The sequence below is a fragment of the Poecilia mexicana genome, unplaced genomic scaffold (genome assembly GCF_051168715.1).
Source record: "Poecilia mexicana isolate PSO_F unplaced genomic scaffold, ASM5116871v1 scaffold_15, whole genome shotgun sequence".
Taxonomy (NCBI): Eukaryota; Metazoa; Chordata; class Actinopteri; order Cyprinodontiformes; family Poeciliidae; genus Poecilia; species Poecilia mexicana.
The window spans coordinates 16806796-16827846 of NW_028263384.1; the positions used below are offsets into that span (position 1 = coordinate 16806796).

Here is a 21051-nt window from a genome sequence, read left to right on the forward strand (position 1 = left end):
ACTTCGCAGTGAGCTGCTGCCAAGTTCTGCTAGGACATGAAATGAACATCTTTCTAAAGCTCGTCAGGAGAGAAAATCATGGAAATGGGCTAAAGTTTCCTGGAAGATGGCTGCACTGAGTTTGGATTTAATTAAACACCAGCAGATGACAGCTCACCCTGAATTACCACTGTGGAAATTTTACTATCGAAGTTTAGATTCTGTGCATCTTCGCCCTTCCTTCTTTCCTAGCCTAGATGAAATGCACTACTGACTTCCATCTGAAAGATGATTTCGGGCTGTCACACTTGTTCATAACCCAGGAAATGTGTTTCTGACATTTTCTGTTGTTCCGGGGTGGCTGCCACAAACTCTTGAATGGGTTTTGCTTCACAATCCTCAAGGCTGGGTTTATCCCTGTTGCCACTATGTTTTTGTCTACCATAGCTTTTCCTTAAACTGCACTTTCCAATAAAGGTTGGATGAAACACTGAGCAACGACATTCACTTGCTTGTCCTGGTTGTGGAGGGCATCATTAAGTACCTGCTGGACAACGGTAAAGTTTTTCACCATGATTTCTGGATTATTGATATTTTGTCTTACATACTATTCACATTTTAGACTAATTGAACTGGCACTTTTTGCTAGCCGTAAGCCATAATCATTCAAATCAACAAACAATTGAAATACATCACGCTGTACAACTTCCACTTTAACTGAATCACCTTTGATCTGTTAAGGCGAAGTTCGTTTCATTCAGGTTTCAAACATGAGCCTGAATGAGACATTTTTCTTGTGAAAAATGCTACGTATAGCCAAATGTATGAAATGACTGTTACATCTCAGTTAATCTTCAGTCATTTCAACATTCAAGTCAGAAATTTCAACTGAAATTTTAGTCACCAGCCTCTAAATGAAATGCCTTATAAAATACAAAGACATCATGGAAACTTGAAAATAGTTTATTTTATGTACTTCAAAAAAAGACCTAAAAATATTTTAATAGTTAAAACTATGCCACAGTGAAATCAGCAAGTAGGTAATTTTTTTAAATAACACGACAAAAGCTGCATTACTGACCAATGTCATTAATCGAAAAAAAAAAAAAAAAATCTTAAGTTAACAAAATACATACATTTTTACCTGTAAACGACAACAAAAAAAAAAAAAAACAATGCGGAAAAATTGTCAAATGTTTTTCAGCAACTTATTAAACTAAATTACTTTTAATATGTGTGCAGCACAAAGCAAAAACATTTACAATGCTTTTGACCTCTGTAAACCTTGCATTTTAAACATGTTTTTTTCTTATTATGTAAAGTTTTATAAAAACCTACTATTGCATACGGTTAACCTGAGAGTTACGTACTCAAAAAAGACTAATCGGTAAGTAAAAGTGCAAATCATTTTTACTTGAAGGCCAAAGGGTTCAACAACGAGAAGAAAAAAAAAAAAAAAAAAGATATGCATGACAGAGATTCACATGACAGCATCAGGGAGTGGCGTTTTTTCCCTTTCAGCAGTCTGAGTCTCTGTGGCTGCACATTCTTTAGGACTGGGATCAATTTGCTCATCCACTGCTGGAGGCTGCATCACAGGCATTGCTTGGTTTAAGCCACCAGTCACTTGCTCCTCTGTCGCTGTTGTCTCTCTCGCCTTTGTATCGTTTTCCTCGTCTCCCGGATGTTCAACTACTTCCATGTCTTCTTTAACCTCAGTTTTTTCGTTTTCTTCTTCTTTATCTTCGGCAATTAAAGTGTCATTCTCATGAACTATTATGGTTTCTTCATCGTCTTCAATGAAAATTGCTTCTTCGTCGTCTTCTTCAGTGTTCCCAAAGGTTTCCGCAGGCTGCCAATAATCGTACAGCTTGCCCTGCAACGAAAATTATAAGACATTGCAAAAGATGGTTCAAAATCGCTGCCAATGTTTTAATACATTCAAAGAAACGGCAGCGAGGGAAGTAATTATGTGTACTATACATTGAGAGGTCTAGTTTTCTGGAGGAGCATCTGCCACTTTGTGTAGATCCTGGCTACCAGATCCTTCACCTAGCAGAGGAATACAGACATAATGCACAGCTTTAAGCACATATAGTTTGTTTTTGTTAGTCAAAAAGCTTTTATCTTGTTGCTACAGATGATGGAGTCCACAACAGAAAGTTTCAGTTGGTAAAAAAAATATCTGCATTATTTCATGATAAAAAAAGAACATATTTATCTTTATATTTGGTCATTTTGTACCTTACTTTTTTTTTTTATATATGCCAGACTGTTTCAGTACAAAATGATGAAGGCTAATGCTGGATGTTTGGTGCTGCTGACAATGTGCACATTTGCACCTCCCAAGGGGGAATTTTCATTTTCACTTTGATGTGATGAGACAGTAATTTTTCATGTTAAAGCCACAGCCTACTGTATAAAGAAATCCTGTTACAGGAATGTGATGAATAACATCTACCAGCAGGAGGTCACGCTTTCTTATTTTGATTTGACTGGAGTCACAGGACGTCATTTTGAGTCAAGAATCTATACTTAAGAGAAATTGGGATGCAAATTGGAAAACTGACCTGGAGCTAGGGATGGGAGAAATGAACTTTAATTTTTATGCCAATACTTTGTGATATTTATGGTGCCATGGTAACAGCCTTTGCAAACAGCGGTGAACAGGTCATTATTAGGTTCAATGGCAGGTTATTAAACACGGACTGTAGAGCCCATATTGTGTCACTGGTGTGTTGCATCATCACATCAGAAATATAAAGTAGTTCCTCAAATTGCAAGGTGGCACAAAAATAATGTCCTAAAACAGAGGAACTTGTGGAGTTTTGTGATTTTGTTACAGTTTTTCTTCTAAAAGCAGTGAAGTCGATAAATACGGCCTTTTAGTAATAAAACGTAAAATCTGACACTGAACTGTTCTTATTCACCTCAATGTTTTGCGCAGCCAATTAGCACTTGAAAAGACAAAATTGTAGTGATTATGGAAAATTGTAAAAAAAAAAAAAAATGTACTAAGAAATTTAAACTGAAATGTTTTCAGGAAGCCAGGTTTAAACATCTGCCTAAACATTTTAGTTAAGAAAATGCTGTAATGCACATCTATTTACACAGGATCCAGATACATTTTTCCAATTCATATTTAGAGGTCGTGCTCACCTTGCTGCGGTAAAGACATTTTTCGCTCTCTCTGATGTCACATTTAACATGTGTTTCAAGTTCTGATGACAAAACAAGCAGCTGCGCCTAAAGAACAACAAAAAAAGAAAAATCTCTTTTAGTTGGATTTCTAGCATCCAAAATTCCACTGTGATTTTAATTTTTTAAAAAACTAAACTGAATTCCAACACTGTATTTAGAAAAACGAAAAAGAAGTTACCTTCTGCTGAGGTTTGAAGACCTGCAAATTGGACGCCTCATTTGTCAGAGTCAGAAGGCTATAACACAGGTAGTAGGCCTGGAATGCACAAGAAACTTGTGTAAGAATCAAATCGATATCCTCTTTTTTTTTTATGCTACTCTTTAAATCCGTCCTCACCTGTTGGTCTTGAGTTGCCATCGCCTCCTCTTTGTCTTTCTGCTGGATACTTCGGAGAAGGGCGGAGGGTTGCATTTGCGGAAGATACGGCCTCAACTCGGCAAGCTGCCCACCATGCAAACGACATCGTTTAACACGACTGAATTCAAGCTGCTGTAGAACGGATGCCTCCAATGCTTTAAGAGAGCTTACCGAAAGTTCTGTCTCCACAGGGACATAGGTGCAATGTCCATCCAACAACTTAGAGATGAAGCACATGCTTAGATGGCGTTGGAGTTCTCTACTCAGAGAAACCAAGAAGGAAACAATGAGATTTTAACTGGGACAAAGATGATAAAACTAAATCCTTACTTCTAAAATGTCTGATATTTATGTAATGTTTTGCATGATGGGATTTGAAACCTCTAGGTTTTTGTAATCTCACTTGCGCATTTTGATTCTTTTACATCTTTACACCTTTAATATGATGCAAGAAAACTAGCTTTAAAATAAATGCGTTTTAAAAAAAACAACAACAAAAAAACCCCAAATATATTTACATTCCACGTTTACTGTCAGGTAGGAGTTGAACCAGGAGGCACATGTTGTGATGATCGTCTGTTAAATCAGTCAGGGCTTTACAGACTCTCGGCAGCTGCAGCGGAGAAATAATGTGACGTCAGCAATTTTAACGCAGCTTAAAGTGTAAAGAAACACAAAAGCCATTTTTGCAGAGTGGGAAGTGATTTTTTTTTTTTTTTTTAACTGACCACAGAAGACCAGTCCCCGATGTTGCTGATTATTGTATACAGCAGACAGCTCACTGCTACGTTGGACTGGAGGATTCGCCGTGTGTCGAGGCTGATTCTTCCCACCACAGTTAGCAGCAACAGCAGCTCGTCGTTGCTGTATGCGCGAGGGCAAAGGCCCATGCAGTAAGACAGGTACTGAGAAAAATGTCCAAAAAAAAAAAAGGCAAAACAAGAAAGAATAGCGAAACTCTTTAGACAAGGTTTTCTCGTTTTCACTCTAATACATCAGATCTCATTACAGTAAAATCAGTTGCATAAAAAAAAAAAAGCAAACAAAAAAAACTTAACTCTTAGTGTGTTTTCACACCTGGCAGTTCAGTAGATTTGGTTCAATTGTGGGGCCAAAATGGCAAAAATTTTTATTATTTTCAGTTGGTGCGGTTCATTTTCACACTCAACTGCGCCAAACAAACAAAACCCTTTGAATACCCTCCTCACCCCCTCGCCTGTGGTGAGGGGGTGAGGAGTTCGATTGCACATTCACACCTCCAAAAAAATGAACCGGACTTTCCAGGCGAACAAGTCAGAGTTCGATTAAAGCGGGGTAAACAAGACTTTTATTTTGTTAATAACACTTATATTCAAGAAAAACCTTTACTGAATAAAGGTCAATCGTACGTGTAACAAATTAAAACTTCCTAATTGCTCACCTTTAAGATGTTTGTGCAGTTATGTTCAGGGAAACTGATCTCTTCATTGTTGTTAGAAGGAGACTCACTTTTGATATAGACGTCCTCTCTAAACAAAGAAAAAAAAAAATCCTTGTCATTTCAAATAAAGTGACTTTGTTATTTCATGTCTTATTACTAAATGCAAAGCTGCAACGTGACTGATTCGCAGAGCAGTCACTCACAGCAAATCTCCCTCTGTGAATGATGGCTGCAGACTCTCAAAGGGGAAGAGTGTCACAAATGCAGCACCCATGTTCATAAAGACCAGCGTCACATCGGCCAAACTGGGAACCCAAACTTCAAACTTCTGGTTGTCATTGTTCACTAATACAGACAGGAAAAAAAAAAAAAAAAACCATCAGTACTTTTCCCTCTGTAAAAAAAAAAAAAAAAAATTAGAAGCCAATGAGGGGAGATGCTAACCTATCTGATAAGCAGCAGAACAGGCGATGTCACACAGGGCTTGTAGGATCTTATTAGATATGATCCTTTCACTATGAACCGACATCATCTATGAAGAACAGGTAAAGGTTTAAAAACAGTTTCTAAGTTTCTATGACACAGCTACTGTAGAGTGTGTTGGGCGTACCTTGAAAAGAAAGCGGGTAACCTGAGCTGGACAAGGTGAGTTACAGTAAGCTTCTTCAAACAGACCAACAATCAAGTGCAGTCTCAACTGAGCAGGACTGGACCTGCAATGAGACAGGAGACATAAACAAACAAGATGAAGCTTTACGTTGGTTCAACACCATTAGTTTGCCAACGACCAACAGAGGGTACATTGTTGAATACAAGCTCCAGTACAGGAAGTTGCACAAGGTTCAAGCATAAACAAGGAAATTACGCATGCCGAGGAACTTCCTGTGGCCTCTCTAAATGGACTTTCTGAAAATAGAGGAAAGTTAAATGATTCACAGGTTGGAGCACTTTGGTGATCTGATCTGTTGTCACTACAGTCCACTTCATTGTTGTTTTAATAATTTTTTTAGAAAAATAATCTATATTGAGACAGCTCACTTCGCTGTGACATCTTTTGTTGCAATTACAGCTACAAGTCTTTTTGTGAGTGTTTCTCCTGGCTGTGCACATGTAAAGACAAACTTTTGCCCACCATATAGAAAATTGCTCAACCACAGCTAGATTTGATGGAGAGGGTCTAATTTCTCCATGTCTCTTCACGGCATTACAAAAAAGATACAAAAGTACACCGAGCTGAGAGGAAATGCAAGCCACGCTTTTTTGATCCTTTTTTTTTTATCTCCAATAAATGTTTTTTTTTTTTTCTCTTCCCTTCCCTACTACTATGCGTTGTAACATCAGAAAATAGTACGTTTAATATGTCTTAATATTTTTGCACGGTACTTTGGATTTATCTTTTTACAAAAGCAAATTTGAGTTCTATATATACTTATTTTCTTACGCTTAAAGAAAAGGACAAAACTTTTTTTTTTTTTTTTTTCAAAGCCAGTAACCAATTTGTAAGCAAAAGTCAGAGAAAAACCACAGCAACTATGTTTGATAAAGAGCAAGCAGAATACTCTAGTAAAACAGTTAAATTGCCTACACTGGTGTTTTAGGGCACACATTTAAACACAGCTTCTATTGCAAAGCACTAAGAGTTGTAAAGTTACTCCACGTGTATAAACAAACACACACAAGTACGCCTTACCAAATAAGTGTCTTCTGAGAGGCCCCTTGGGGACTGACGTGGCACTGCCTGAGCTGCAGTGAATCCTGGTGAAAGATCTGGCCGAACCTTTCCAAGTTAAAAACTATCTCCCCTGGTGGGATTTCTCTGATTGCAGCAGACATCAATGAGAAGTGCTGCAGAAATTCCCTGGAGAACAAATTATAAATCAGTTTTAGTTTACATTAAAATCATGTTTGTCCCAGCAAGCCCAGAGAATTACTGCCAACATGCTTCTGTTTCGCGTACTGGTGTTCATTGGCAATCTCCTCTTGGTTCTCCTCTGCCGCCTCATACTCCGCTAACCTCAGGAGGTCTTCGTTGCAGGCAGAGAGAAGTTGTGCTTCAATCTCCTTTGCTCTGGTAAACATTTAAACAAAAGAGAATTGAATATGGTCCAGAGACATGAGACAAAAACCAATAAGTATTTTTGTTTTTCTGGATTATGTACTTCTTGGTGCTGTTTATCTCCTTCAGCATCTGGTCCAGGTTGTTCTTGTAGACTCCTGGCTTTGTGGAGGATGACGGCAGACGCTAAGTGAAGTAAAGGGAGACAAACCCCCCACACCCCATCAAAACCAACTTTTAAACAAATTTGATCATGTTGCATGTTTAACCTATGTGCAAACAACACAAATTAGGGAGGAGCTTACCGTTTTTGACTGAGAGCTACGACATCCTGGCGTGCTCGGCTCCGAGATGGCTTCTTTCTGCGGCGTGTCTGGAGGCTTCGCAACGCGCTCCATCATCTCCTGGAAGGAGATTAGCGGCTCCTCCTCGCTGCTGTCGGAGCTCTGGCTTGGATCTATGTCATATGAAATGCTCAGGCCAAGGTCTAGTTCAACGTCAATAGAGTCTTCTTCTTTCCCCCCCTTACTCCCATCACTGTCCTCCTCCTCTGCTGGTGGGGGCTTTGTGCATGGAGGGGAAGTCTCTTGCACAGAGGCTGCTGTGTCCGTCTCCGAGCAACGCAAACCCTCACTGGTTTTAGGTTTCAATGAGAGGTTGTGCTGAGGTTTAAAACTCTCATCCTTAGATTGACTTCTTGAAGAATTGACAGGACCGTGTCTGATGCCTCCATCTTTAGGACAAAGTTGAGATTCTTCCAGTTTTAGTCGCTCCAAAGTCACAGTTGGCAAAAAGACAGTCATGTTAGAGGCTGGTGAGGAGGCTGCATGTAGAGGTTGTGTGGCAGGAGCATATATGGGCGTAACTGTTGGACTACAGCTGGAACCTTTCCTTGAAGTGGGTGACTTTATCGTTTGCTCTTCAATCCTACACTTTGGAGCCTTACATGCAGGCCTGACAACATAAACGTTGGGGTCAGGGGTGAAGAGCTGATCTATGTCGTCAAAAACAACCGTTGGTTTTCGTACACGACTAGCTTTACTGCGTTCTTGTGTGCTACAACTCAAAGAACTTAAACTAGGCTTAGATGCTGGTTTTGAAGAGATGCCCTCTATTTTTTTGCTTTCTGTCTTAACTGGTACACTACAGCCAGAGTTGGAGTTGCTACAAACCGAACCAACATGTGGAGGTTTGCTGCACTCCTTATGATGAACTTTAGAAGAACTTGATTTGTTCTTTTTTTGGGTTTCCTCATTTTGATTCTTTGGACTCCCTTCACTCAGAGTTGAAGTCAATCTTAACTTCACTATATTATTCTCAGTGGTAATAAAGCCTTTCTTTGCCCCTGTAGATGGCGTTTTCTTTGGACAAACTAAGTCTAACCGCGATGGTTTGGGTGTGGATGACAACGCTGAGCATGCCGGCTCAGACTTCAGAAGTCTGTTTGTTGTTTCATGCGACGACTCAAAGACAGAGGAGCTTTTTGGTGATGGCTGATGGTCCAGTGAAGATCTTGGTGAGGTGCCAGGAGTAAGTCCGTTTGTCTCTGCTGTTCCATGGTTTATTCCTTTGTGACAAGGTTTCTTGGTGTTCTTAAAGCAAGGCTCCCCCTCCCTGCGTCTCTTTTGGGATGTGCTATTCAGATCCATCACTATAAACAGAAAGAAAGTTTCCTTTCAATTAAATTCAGTAATGCTTATAGGGGGCATCTTAATAATACAATAATAAAACGAGGGCGACAATATTGCTTGTTTGTTTTCGTTTTGTTTCTCTTTCTACCAAAGAGACTGGATGAAAAAAAGCTTAACTCTGGTACCTCCAGTTACTCCTCCTCCTCTCTCTCGTTTCCTTGGTAACGGCTAAACACACAGCTAAAGTTTCTTCCACTCGGGTCGAACCAAATACACGGACAGATGGCGAAAACGACAAAAGTTGAACAATTTTCAACTTTCTTGTATAGCGTCGCTAGCCCGCGTGTGCACGTCTGCGTACATGCGCTCAAAATTTCGCATGAACGAATGACCTGTTTGCTCGTCGGGTGAGTGCGAACGTCTGTCGCCTCACCGCGGTGTCTCCAGCCGTCGCCGTGTGACCTTATCCTAGTTACCTGCCGCCGGGCTCCTAGTCTCTTACCACAGTGCGTAGCATAAAGCTTGGTGAGGAGGAGCGAACCGGGGAAGCGCAGATTTGAAAGTCGAACGTGACAGAGCTGCAGTCTGCGAGCGCTTTCGATTCAAACTGAAATAAGCGTGATGAACCACTTAACCTGTGGAGTCGCTATGTTGTAAAACATAAAAACTAGCAATATCTACACCGATGCTTGTCTTTATGGCTGAAACAATTCGTAGTGATTCGAGTACCTCGATTATTAAATTCCTCGAGGAAAATGTATTTGCGTCGAAGCTTCATTAAGCTATGCTTTATTATTTAATGCACCGTGTTCAGACTGGGTTATTATTTGCGTTGCACAGCGCTCTCACTTCCACCTGAGTTGTTGAGGAAGCTTGTAAGTGTTGGAATTTTTCAAGTTCGGTCTGGGAGGATTTTATTGATTGACGCTAATGTCCGGGGTTTTTGTCGTTTTTCGGGGAACCAATAAGCATCCTTAAAATGATGGGAGCTTTTCTCCGCTCGGAGCTGATGCTTCAGAGCGAACGGCAGTGACGAGCACGACGGGATTATTTAGGCCTATGTGAGCGGATGGACTGAACACTGCGGGCGGCTGTGCTTTGGATGCGTAGCTTTACCGAGTAACCGCAAAATAAATTTCACATCATCCCAGTCGCAACAAATGGATGGCGGAGCGCATCGTGGCGGTACATAGCTGGTAGATGCGTTTCTGTTTTTAGCAACAGGTGTGCTAAACAAAGCTGTGTTCTTTTTTCTACCTCAGCTTACAGAAAAAAACTAATGTGTACTACTCTAATTTTCTGGGAAACTTTATTTTGTGCTTTCATTTGCTACAAGCCATAATCAAAGTCCTCAATTACTAAAAAGTTGAGACTGAACAAGTTAATACATAATTGTAATTGTCACAATTTCTCTTTCCCTCCTCCCCCCCAAATATTATGAAAGTAAAACCCGCAACTGTTAGTAAAAATATTACCTGGAATAATGCTTTCTCTTGAACACGTCTGTTCATGTTGGTGGCTCTAAAACAGTAAAGCAAAAACGAAAAAAACAACATAAAAAAACAACATACAAACAAACAAAAACAGAAAAAAAAGTTAATACAATCTATTAAAATACATGTCAGCTAATGGGCTAATCAACTGAATCACTGAGTTATTATTACATTATCTCATAATGACTAATGGCAAAAGAATTTAGAGTAATTCCTTATGATCCGCATGGTGCTATTCTGATTTGATTAATGAATTCATTTGTTTATTTATACAGATTTGGAGAGTTAATGTTAATAACTGTTCTTGTCAGTCTAATGCTCAACTTTGAACGCTATAAATCTAATACGATGATCATTACAGGGATAAATGATGAGTTCCCAAAAATCACCACCTGATTCCCAAGATCAATGTCATACTGTGTCAGTTGTTAAACCTGGATTTAAAACTAGCAATGCTATCAAAAACATATTATTGTTTTTATGTGTGTACTTGTAATAAAGAATTTTTCTTAAATTTAGCAGAAGTTCTGGTGTTGTTAAATATCAGTTGATTATAAGGTCGGGTTATCTGTTAGCTTAACAAACATGGTGGTCTTATTCAGTGGTTTGAAAATAGAGCTGCCTCACTAAGAATGATGGGTGATGCTACCTTAGTTTTTACATCACAACTGTCTGTGTATTCCCCTCAACCAGAAATTTGCTCATTTGTAGAAATTTTGCCGCCAGCTGACTGGCAGTGCTCAGCAACAGATGGAGGAGAATATGCTCCGTATGGCTGGAGACAACTTAAAGGATTGTTGTACCTTCTCTCATTAAAAGCCATTTTAAAATTATAGAAACGGTATGAGGGAGAAGATTAAACTTCTTCTTTTTTTCACCTTACGAAATAGGTAACCAGTCCTTGTCTGTGCTTTAAATTGGGGAAGCAAAATACAATTCTGTCACTACATACAGCCAATAAAAAGGCTTTTTAATAGTCCAGGAGCTACAACGCTGTGTCTGAAGGGTAAGCTACAACTAATAGTTTGGCATTCTCTGCTGGTCTCTGGTAGCTCTCTCACAGCCGTTTGCTCGACACCAGGAAGAAATCCCTTCGAGTCTGTACGAGGATGCGTGGAAACTTTCTGACTGCCTCAGAGCGAACACTCACACAAGATTTGTACAGATGAACATTGTGTAGGAAATCTCTTAGTTTGCTGAGCAGAGCCTGGCAGAATAAGTGTGAAGAGTCATAAACACGTTGCATTAATTTCTGCTTTAATGCCACAGAAACGCCATGTTAAAAGAGAGAAAGAATTACCTTACGTGGGTCTTCTCTTTGTGACACATCCTTGTTTTTTCCTGAGTTAGAGAACGGGATCTTGGATTCAGTTCCTTGATCCCGTCTGGAGAGGCAGGAAGGGAGGGGGTTGCTTATATTCTTCCCAGACTGAGGAGATGGAGAATTAAATATAGTGGGGATAAAGGTTCTCTCAGCTGAAATGTGAGTCTTAGTTTGGCTGGCTGAAACAACTTGAGGTGAGGTGAAATATCCTGAGTCCAACCGTATCATGGTGTGCTGAGGACCCAGATTTTCCCTTGCTGAAGTGGTAACATTAACCGGGCTGCTCAGAACATGGCCATGAGGTGGAGGAAATGGCTTCAGAGGACCAAGTCTGTCTTTTAACAAAGAGTTCACAGGGGAAACGATGTTCGTGGAACTACTTGAAATGAGAGCTGCCGGATATATCATTCCTGCTGGATGCCACTTTGGGCTCAACTTGTTCATGTTGCATTCCTCCGGAGTCTGGAGAGGCAAAACTCTCCTGGGTGCCGGATGAGAAAGCAAGTTTGGGACTTGAGATGGTCTGATTGGAGTCTCTTGGGGAAAAGACGCGAAATGTGAAAGCGAGTGTTGCTGGAGAGCAGGATCCATCACTGCAAACAGAGAAAAGGATATTTTCGTTCAACGAGATCAACTGTTGCCGCATTTCTGAGAAACAAACACACAAGTGTAACAGAGAGAGAAGCTTGTGTGTGTCTGTGTGAGTTTTGATCAAAATGATTGTAGGGTTGTATGTGTTTGTGAGATTTTTGATCAGTGCATTTGTTAGGAGCTACCTAGTGGTGTGATTGGTGACTGCATGCAACGGGTCCGTCAGGCACTCTCGCGGCTTCCCCCACCAGAAATCTGAGGAGCGCTGGTGGAGGTAGGTGCAAGAGAGGCAGCTCTTCACTTCTTTTTCTACTTAGGGTCATATTTTTCTAGTTCAACAATTAACAAAATATTGTAAGAATATTTAACATCTACAAATATAATTTGTAAAGTTTTTCTTGTGGTTGGGCTGGAAAAATGTGACCCTATGAATGGGAGCTGCGCCGGTTGGTGTCCGTGGCTGACCACTCAGTCACGACACTAACCGTGTCTTTTATTTTTCAGCCTGTCGGACCACTTGCCTGCAGTCAAAGCCACATTGTGAAGTTTTTTATTCTGTATTGTACTAGGTGGGTTCAAACTATGCATTTATTTATATATAGAAAACGTTTTGTGGATGTTTTACTTGTCAACTGGTACAACAGTTGTCTGTTATTTTACTGTTTTTGCTGTTAGTTATTTTTGATTGATTCATGGAATAAGAATGTTTTGTTTTGGAAATCTGTTAACTGTTATATTTATTGTTTAAACTATACAATCAAATCTAAAAAAAAAAAAAAAGAATTCTGAGGAGCGCTGGTGGAGCCTGTCGGACCACTTGCCTGCAGTCAAAGCCACATTGTGAAGAGTTTTTTTTTTTATTCTGTATTGTACTAGGTGACCGACAACTAAACAAGAAGAGCTACACAAGCGCCTGTGGACTTATTGAAAATTGCCTACAACAGGACAGTATTCACCAAACCTTAAGTTATGTTTTGTTTGTGGAGTTTTACTAGTAGTGGTAGACGAATCCAAATCATCTTTCTTTCGTTGTTTAGTATGCCTTTAAGATTTTATCTGATTAACTACTAGTAAAAAAAAAACTACTGAATTTGCTGAAAATGGTAATTTACTTGGCACAACCACTTCCACATCCTTAGCCAGGAATATCAGTGATGCAAACCACAGTGCATGTGGCAGAAGCAAAGCCAGGTTATAAGGTCAGCAGACGGCGCTCAGGCCGCTTTGGTGATCTACTCCAGCCTGTAGATCTCCAACAGGATGGAGATCGCAGAAGCTGATGTGTTAAAAAAATAATAAAAAATGCCTGGGAACGTTTCATTCTGCAAGCAAGGAGGCAGAGGAACTGGGGCCTGTGGCCTTGAGAAGTTAGAGGGAGTATTAGCTTTTTTTAACAGTCTCAACTTTTTTTGTATCAGTACTTAGTGTTGTGAAAATGAGTAGGCACCTCTGAGAGATGAATTAGAAGACTGAACACTGCCCAAGTTTTTGCTAAATTGAACTAAACTCTTTTGAATATTTGTATTGTTGTCAGTCATCTTCAGTATTTTGTTTTCAGTAAGTCATTTTGAATACACAAATTTTTCAGCAGTTATTTATTTATTTTTCCCAGAAGCAACTTCATTGTATCTGGTATGGATGTGATTCAGGTTTAGTCCTCAGCAGGGAGGATTTAATGTCAGATTACTTTTCTTTTCAAATTGGATAAATGACTGGCTTTAATTGGCTTTAAATTTATTAAAGCCAATTTGCTAATTGGCTTACGTACGTATTTTAATAAATAAAAACTACTGAAGAAGTTAATGCAGGCTTTTATGAAAAGGTGTCAAAACACTATCAATTATTTGCATATGGGACTGAATTACTGAATACAAGTCAGGTGCCTGTGCTGATCATAACGTTATGAAAAAGATTTAGATCACCCAGGGTAGGCAAATGGTAAGAAATGGGTGGCTACTCCTTTCAAATTGAGTAAAACTGGCCAGCATAGTTAAGTGAATTTCTTTTTTTATAAATACATATTCAAAAAGGGCAATAATAACATAAAATTTAATTTCCTTCTGGGATCAGTAAAGTATTGACTTTGTATGTACCTACATAATACAGTAAGATTAGCCAGGAGAGCAGACTGGACCAAAAAAAAAACAAAACAAAAAACCCCTTAACTGCCATATAAGAAATTCACAGCTCTGTTTAGTCAATATTAAGCGGTGTTAAACAAAACATTAAAAAAAGCTTTAACGAAAAACTGATTCTTTCAACTTTTGTAAAATGCACACGTTGTCTTGGAAGCGTAAGTACAGAAATGTCATTTTGTTACTTGAACTGGTATTTTGCTGCAAAGCTTTGCAATGTGGTGGGTGTCCTGCTGACTCACCTCTGTGCTGCAGGGAGAAGTAATCCTCAAGTACTCTAAAAAGTCAAACGAGGAGAACTCTGCGTAGATCGCTCACGAATGGATGTCTGTTCACCAAAACGACAGAAATGCAACTCAAACAGGCCGTTTTCAAAAAAGTACAGGACGCCACAGCGTCACGTTTATGTCAAACCGAGCTCACGCTCCACCAAAGACAGTAAAACTCCTGCTCTGAACTGAGAAAGACTACCAATCCGAGTTTGCTACGTAAATGAAAACACAAGGAACTTATTTAAGGGGCTTAGGCGTTAACACATGCTTCAACGCTTTGACAATAATGACATTAAACGAACTTGTAAATGTTATCACAGCATAGTCAGGTTTTAATGACAAACGAGCACAAAGCTAGCTCCTAGCAAACAACAAAGAAGGTGCACAGAACTTTGTAGAAACATGCTTGTTATTCTTTTACTTACCATCATTCTACTGACCTACGACCACTTCCTGCATGTGTACTACTAGCAAGAGTCTTAAATACGTACACAGAAAAAGGTATATACGTTTTACAGTAGCCGAATAATAGTAAATACTCGCAAGCCGCCGTTCCAGGAAGTGATTTTAAGCTAGGCGGCGGTTGATGCGCCTACAATCTTAACCATGTGGTGACAACAATGTTAACGGGATTTTTTTTTACCGCGTAGTTCCTTGACTTTCAGACGTCTTCTCCATTGTAAGAGTCTTGGGATTAGCTCATGACAACCTATAACCGAAATGACAAGACCGAGGATTTCCAGTGCTACAACTGCTCCATCACAAGTTTTCGTCCCGCTTTCTACTGTGTCGTTGTTACACGAACTGCATTCTGGAAGTTGAAGTCCAAGTCAAGCATTTTACTTCCGAGGGACTTCCGCGTTAACACAACCGTTTTTCCCTGAACCATGGTAAAAACATTTTTAAAACATTTGTTAATGTACTATTTTATCATCGAAGTGATCAAATTACTGCGGAAGGAATGAAAAAGAGGAATATTCGCACACATAGAAGTGTTCAACTGTAGGTCGCTACAATGTCCATTCATTTTGAAAAATAATATTTATAATAAAAATAACTACAACTTTCCAATTCACTGTAATGCAGCTCGCTAGTGGAAATTGTGTCTGCAAGCAGCAATCCATGTTTGATTCTTTAAAAAACAAACTTGTTTTGTTACCCCAGAATTTCACTTTCTTTGAGGATTAAAGTAGAACAGATTTCATTTAAATAAACTGACTGGTGGGTCAAATCTAGTTTTTATGGGAGAGTGGAAAGAAGAAAGCAACTAATGACAGAAAGCCACAAAGAGTACTGTTTGCAGACTGCCACACGGTAAGCCATTGTAGAGGACACAGGGGACAAATGCTCTGGTCAGATGAAATAAAAAGTTAAACTTTTTGGCCAACAAGCAAAAGTCCACATCACCCAATCATAATCCCTGTGGTGATGTTTACCATTTAAAATCACCATCTCCAAGAAGTATTTTCCATAAAGAGGCAGGAAGACAACACAGACATACACACACTTTTTGATTTATTAGTTAATGATTCTTTTAAGTAACACACAAGACATTGCATAAATTAAAACAAGCAACAATACTGTAGGACATGGTGGGAGGCACATTAAACCAACAGCAAACCAAATAAGGTGAAACTGCACAAAAAGTTTAGTTTGAGACCCTTTGTCTGTTCTTAGCACTGTAAAATTGGTGAAATGTTTGCAAAATAAGGGCATGATCCTTTTTTTATACAGTGTAATACTTACAAAGAGATATTAGTCAATGTTCAAAGAGAGAAAAACGTTGCTGCATTACAGACAAAAACACATAACATTCATAAAGATGGTACACAGCCTAAAGACATGCAGTGAAAGAAAAACAATTACCTGCTCTAAATGTCCCATCCCACTCTCAAGAGATTGAAAAATTAGACAACTGTTTCCAATGAATAGTTTTCCTGAAGTAAACATTGAAAACTGAGCAAATAAAAGCACATATTCAAAATGCCACATGCAATCACCTTGTCCCACGGATTAAACAAGGACATGGGAAGATTGGTCCTTATCCCTGGTGCAGAAAACAGACTACTTAAAAACACAGAGCAAACATAGAAAGAGTATGCATGTACGTTCTTACTTTTTGCAAACATACTATGCATGTTGAGCATCAAAAACAAAACTAAAATCTTATGAGCTTCGAGCTTATTAAATACTTTTTACTACAAGCTTTGACAATTCCTAATAAATATTATTTTAAGGTTAGAATTTTTTCAATCTCTTGAGAGCTGTGGTTTCGATTTCTCTGAAATATATCCATCCATATCAGTGACTTGCCCTGCATGAAGCCAGAAGAACAATCTATAGCATTTTGTTCATACTGTAGAACCTGAAACATATTAGCATTTGGGAAACACACTAATCTGCGGTCAGCTTTCAGGGATGACTTATACCTTCACACTAAAGACTATTATGCTTGTTATTTATTTATTCATTTCTCTCGTTACTTCTTGGCTTTTCCTTGAGCAGCAACAGCCTCCATGGCTTTGCGTACAGTCTCCTCGTCTCCCAGAAACTGCATGGGCTTCACTGGCTTCAGGTTCTTGTCGAGCTCATAGAGGATCGGGATGCCAGTTGGCAGGTTCAGCTCCATGATGGCTTCGTCTGACATTCCTATGGATTGTTACACACAGAAAGCCAATTCTCATTATTGGTTAAGTTATTCCACTGACTTATAGGAAACGTTTTGCATGCCAATCCTGCTTGTTGAAAATGTGTGATCAAAGAAAACAAACTGACACTAAGTGATCAAGAATATATTTTTAGAGTGAATTGTCAAGTGCATCGGCACCCACCCTCCAAGTGCTTCACAATCCCCCTCAAACTGTTTCCATGGGCAGCAATGAGCACCCGTTTCCCCTGTTTGATCTGAGGGGCAATCTCCTCGTTCCAGAAAGGCAGTGCACGTGCAATGGTGTCCTTCAGGCTCTCGCAGGATGGCAGCTGGTCCTCAGTTAGGTCTGCATAGCGACGATCCTGCACAGAAAACCACTCCAGAATGTAAGGGTGGACAGAAAAGAAGAAACAAAAGATATTTTGAGCTCTTTTACTAACATTTTGACATGAATGGGGTTCCAAATGGTGCACAAACCAGTGACTTACATATGTACTTGCACCAAGCTGTCTGAAGCAGGTTTGTAAATTCAATAAATTTGTGGAAATGTTTTGTTTAATCTGTTGTTCAAAACAGCAGGTACAACAGAAAAGTAAACCAAGACAAGGCCATCAATTAAAACTGACAGATTGGACAAGGAGATCGTCAGTCATAGAGGCAACAGAGGAGCAGAAGGTATAGGAACAATTATTAATTGTACACTTTTACACCCTTTATTGGGAGAGTGGAAAGAATAATTAATAACAAAAACCCAAGAGAAACACTGCTTACAGATGACCAGAAAATTCATAGAGGAAAAAAGAGAGATATGCTCAGGTCTAATAAGGCAAAAGTTGAACTTATTGGCCAGCATGCAAACTTCAACTTCCCCCCAAAAACATCATCCCTGCTGCATGGTGGAGGTAGCAACATGCTGTGGGAATGCTTTTCTTCAGCAAGAAAAGGAAAATTGATCATTATGTGCTGGTTTTTGGTGTATCACATAAAAACCCTATGAAATAAATTGAAGTTCATAGCTGTGACAAAATCCAAAGAGTTAAATGGGTATCAATGCGTTTGGAAGGTTCTGCCTAAAGCCTGAACATGCAGTGCAGATGCACTGTAATTTATTGTATTTACCCCATTTAAGATGTTTCTTGAACCAGTCGCTGCACCAGTAACGATGATACAAGTTCCCTCACCTTTATATCTGCCTAACCGTGTCGAGATATGACCATGTGGCTTCCACCTTAACTGAACTTTGAACTTAAACCCAGAAGTACTCTGTTGTGCCAGTCACATATTAACTCTCACTAGACATGCTGTTAGGCAATAACATTAGGGTGCTGCAAGCAAACAAAAGGGAATTGAATCCCAGCGGTTATCATGTTTCGTTCCATATTATACGTGGAATTCCTTAAACCCAATATTGTCCTTTAAATATTGCAGCCAGGTCTGAGTTATCATTCAGACCTGGCTGAAAAAATATACAAGGCATGCCTCCATTTTGTTCCAATGTGCAAGCACTGATTGTGTATTTACACTGGAGATAATCATATCAAACCTTGCTGATGATAGTGTAGTAGTCATGGTCTGGGTCCATGGGGGGAGGAGGGATGTCAAATGAGCGCCTCCAGATTTTCACTTGGGCCTCTCCGTGCTTAGCAGCTGTCTCAGCTTTGTTGAGTCCAGTTAGACCTCCATAATGGCGCTCATTGAGCCGCCAGGTCCGATGGACTGGCACCCACATTTGATCAATGCCGTCTAATACGAGCCATAAGGTCCTGATGGCCCGCTTCAATACCGAGGTGTAGCAGAGATCAAACTCAAAACCAGCATCTGTGAAATGCAGATAGAGACACAAAGACAATTTTGTTAAATATAAACTTATTTTATTAGCATCATAACAACATTTTGAACCAATTTGCAGAATCTGGAATTTGTATTTTACTCATAAAACATAATACAGGATCTCTGCTGTCAAAATTCAACATTAGATTATTTTTTTAACAGTTGGCAATAGATCATCAGTGAAATTTATTGTATTCCACAAGTAGGACTAACTTTGACTGAAAGTAACTGGATCTATAAATTTTACTAAATGATTTGGATAGGAGTTGGAATTAATTAGATGTGTGTGAATTAAATTCAAACTCAATTGGATTCTACATTGTTTGTAATGCACTATTCAGGATTTTGCTAGTTAACAACTATTTATGGTTTTCTCTGCCAATTCTGTTTTTGTTTTTTTTTTGTTTTTTTAAAATAAAAGTCCTTTGATGGATGAATCTATTTTGTAGTGCCTGGAGATGACATTTATTGTGAAAGGGTGTAATAAATAAAATTGCACAACTGAATGCTATGAATGCTACCTGAAACATGTTTTATGCACAATTGTTAAGGAAAAACGCAAAAAAAATATTAATAGGAAGACATTACAGTAAATTAGGGCTGCGAATATGCTATTTCTTATCACTGAAGAGTCATAAAATGATTTTTCTTAAAATTTATTTTTGATTTACGCAACAGGATCCTTGATTTCGTTTATAACATTTCTGTGTCTTATTGCTAGAAAAAGAAAAAGAAAAAAAAACGACGAAGAATCATTTGCAGAAACTGTCATTCCCGACTAATACCCGACTATTTAACAGTAACCTTGTGTCATCTCCTTGTTCTGGAAAAGAAACATGTCAACAACCCTGCTATGGTCCTGTGTAATGTTACTGCACTCGCACCACGTCAAAGCACTTTCTTTCAATCTCGTTCAGTGTCGGTTTGCGACCTGATGCATGCAGCTGTAACGATGCAACTCACTGTTGCATGTCTGGAATAACATCACGCCGGATTGGCGCAGACGATTATAAAACGCCAGTACCCCCCACACCTTTAAGAGCCTGTCCTCCTCTCTTCGCCTCCTTCTCCCCGGTTTCGCTCAAATCTGCATCGAACCAGCCGCAGAAACGATTCTCCTGGTTCCAGTTGCTCTCTCCGTGGCGAATCAGCACTAATTTGTAGGCCGCCATGTTCAACACTGCTCTGCAACCTTCGATTGTTAAAATAAATATAAACTATCAAGTTGATTCAAACAGCTGATGCTGGTGATGGTGATGATGATGATGGATGATGGTGAGCTGAGAGCTTGCAGCTCCAAGAAGCAGACAGGTCAAATCTTTGCTTTCAAACGTTTTTATTCTGGGGATTGGTTACTGTCTCACTTCCTGTTTTTTACATCCAATCAGAATCCGCCAATGTTATTTCTCAACCAATAGTAGTGGAGGGCGTCATCAGATATGACCTTCATGATTCTAAATTGCTGTAGTCTGTCTACCTATATATCTAATCATTTAATCAAGTTAAAAATAATAATTCTGGCAGTGAAAAATAGTAATATAAACTATATCTACATCGTGCTGATAAAATATTGAAAAAGTTTGTAAAATAAGAATTATAAGGAAAGGTGTTCACATTTACTTGTTTAATGGCACTTCGTAATTAAGACAGTGTAAGAATGTCTAAATTTCAACATTTTAAAATGTCTAATTAACTTGTTAGATCTTAAACAATAAAGAAACGAGTCTGTATTTATATTTTTTTCTTTTCAACTGATGTGGTGCATTTCTCACACCATTCACAACGTCACAACATGTAGCACATTTCTCTAAAAAAAGAGACCAAACTGCAAAACCTTTTCGATAGACATGCAAAAAGTATGGCAAATGCTCAAAACAGATTTCTCAGAAACAGGTATTCATGTCAATAAAAGTGCCAGTGTCACGAAAAATGAAAAGTCCTGACGCAATATTTATGGACAGGGTAGTCAAATGGCTTTTCTTCTAGTATGATCTTGGTGACACTACCTGAAAATGCTTATAGCAGTACTATATGCTATTTGCACAATTTATCTCTATAATATACAGGTAAATATTAGGTATGATTTACAAAATGCATAAAATTGACAAACT

General features: G+C 39.0%; 2 protein-coding genes across 3 annotated transcripts; both read right to left on the reverse strand.

Annotated features, from left to right (window-relative positions):
• Nucleotides 1-926: 926 nt before the first annotated feature.
• Nucleotides 927-15274, reverse strand: slf2 (SMC5/6 complex localization factor 2). 2 transcript variants are annotated; one of them, XM_014984740.2, is made up of 20 exons: nucleotides 15104-15274; nucleotides 14431-14516; nucleotides 11439-12055; nucleotides 10121-10166; nucleotides 7320-8665; nucleotides 7118-7200; nucleotides 6916-7026; nucleotides 6649-6816; nucleotides 5569-5671; nucleotides 5403-5490; nucleotides 5162-5303; nucleotides 4959-5046; nucleotides 4267-4443; nucleotides 4057-4151; nucleotides 3710-3797; nucleotides 3518-3622; nucleotides 3359-3436; nucleotides 3139-3225; nucleotides 1963-2031; nucleotides 927-1855 (listed from the first exon to the last, which is right to left on the reverse strand). In XM_014984740.2, the coding sequence occupies exons 3-20, from the start codon at nucleotides 12051-12053 to the stop codon at nucleotides 1460-1462; spliced, it is 3885 nt and encodes a 1294-aa protein (XP_014840226.2). In that variant the 5' UTR covers nucleotides 12054-12055; nucleotides 14431-14516; nucleotides 15104-15274; the 3' UTR covers nucleotides 927-1459. The 2 variants fall into 2 exon arrangements, with proteins under 2 accessions (XP_014840226.2, XP_087869079.1); XM_088012953.1 differs by lacking the exon at nucleotides 15104-15274 and adding an exon at nucleotides 14886-15053.
• Nucleotides 15275-15958: 684 nt separating this feature from the next.
• LOC106916445 (phosphoglycerate mutase 1) lies at nucleotides 15959-20268 on the reverse strand. The gene is made up of 4 exons (XM_014984741.2): nucleotides 19974-20268; nucleotides 18654-18928; nucleotides 17292-17472; nucleotides 15959-17109 (listed from the first exon to the last, which is right to left on the reverse strand). The coding sequence occupies exons 1-4, from the start codon at nucleotides 20110-20112 to the stop codon at nucleotides 16940-16942; spliced, it is 765 nt and encodes a 254-aa protein (XP_014840227.1). The 5' UTR covers nucleotides 20113-20268; the 3' UTR covers nucleotides 15959-16939.
• Between the last annotated feature and the right edge of the window lie 783 nt (nucleotides 20269-21051).

Coding starts and splice junctions, on each gene's coding strand:
- slf2 (XM_014984740.2), bottom strand. CDS start 12,053: ATGGATCCTGCTCTCCAGCAACACTCGCTTTCACATTTCGCGTCTTTT. Junction 7,201..7,319: donor GTAGCTCTCAGTCAAAAACG/GTAAGCTCCTCC, acceptor TACTTCACTTAG/CGTCTGCCGTCATCCTCCAC. Junction 5,047..5,161: donor TTCACAGAGGGAGATTTGCT/GTGAGTGACTGC, acceptor TTCTTTGTTTAG/AGAGGACGTCTATATCAAAA.
- LOC106916445 (XM_014984741.2), bottom strand. CDS start 20,112: ATGGCGGCCTACAAATTAGTGCTGATTCGCCACGGAGAGAGCAACTGG. Junction 18,929..19,973: donor AGGAGGACAGGCTCTTAAAG/GTGTGGGGGGTA, acceptor TGCATTTCACAG/ATGCTGGTTTTGAGTTTGAT. Junction 17,110..17,291: donor GATTGTGAAGCACTTGGAGG/GTGGGTGCCGAT, acceptor AACAATCCATAG/GAATGTCAGACGAAGCCATC.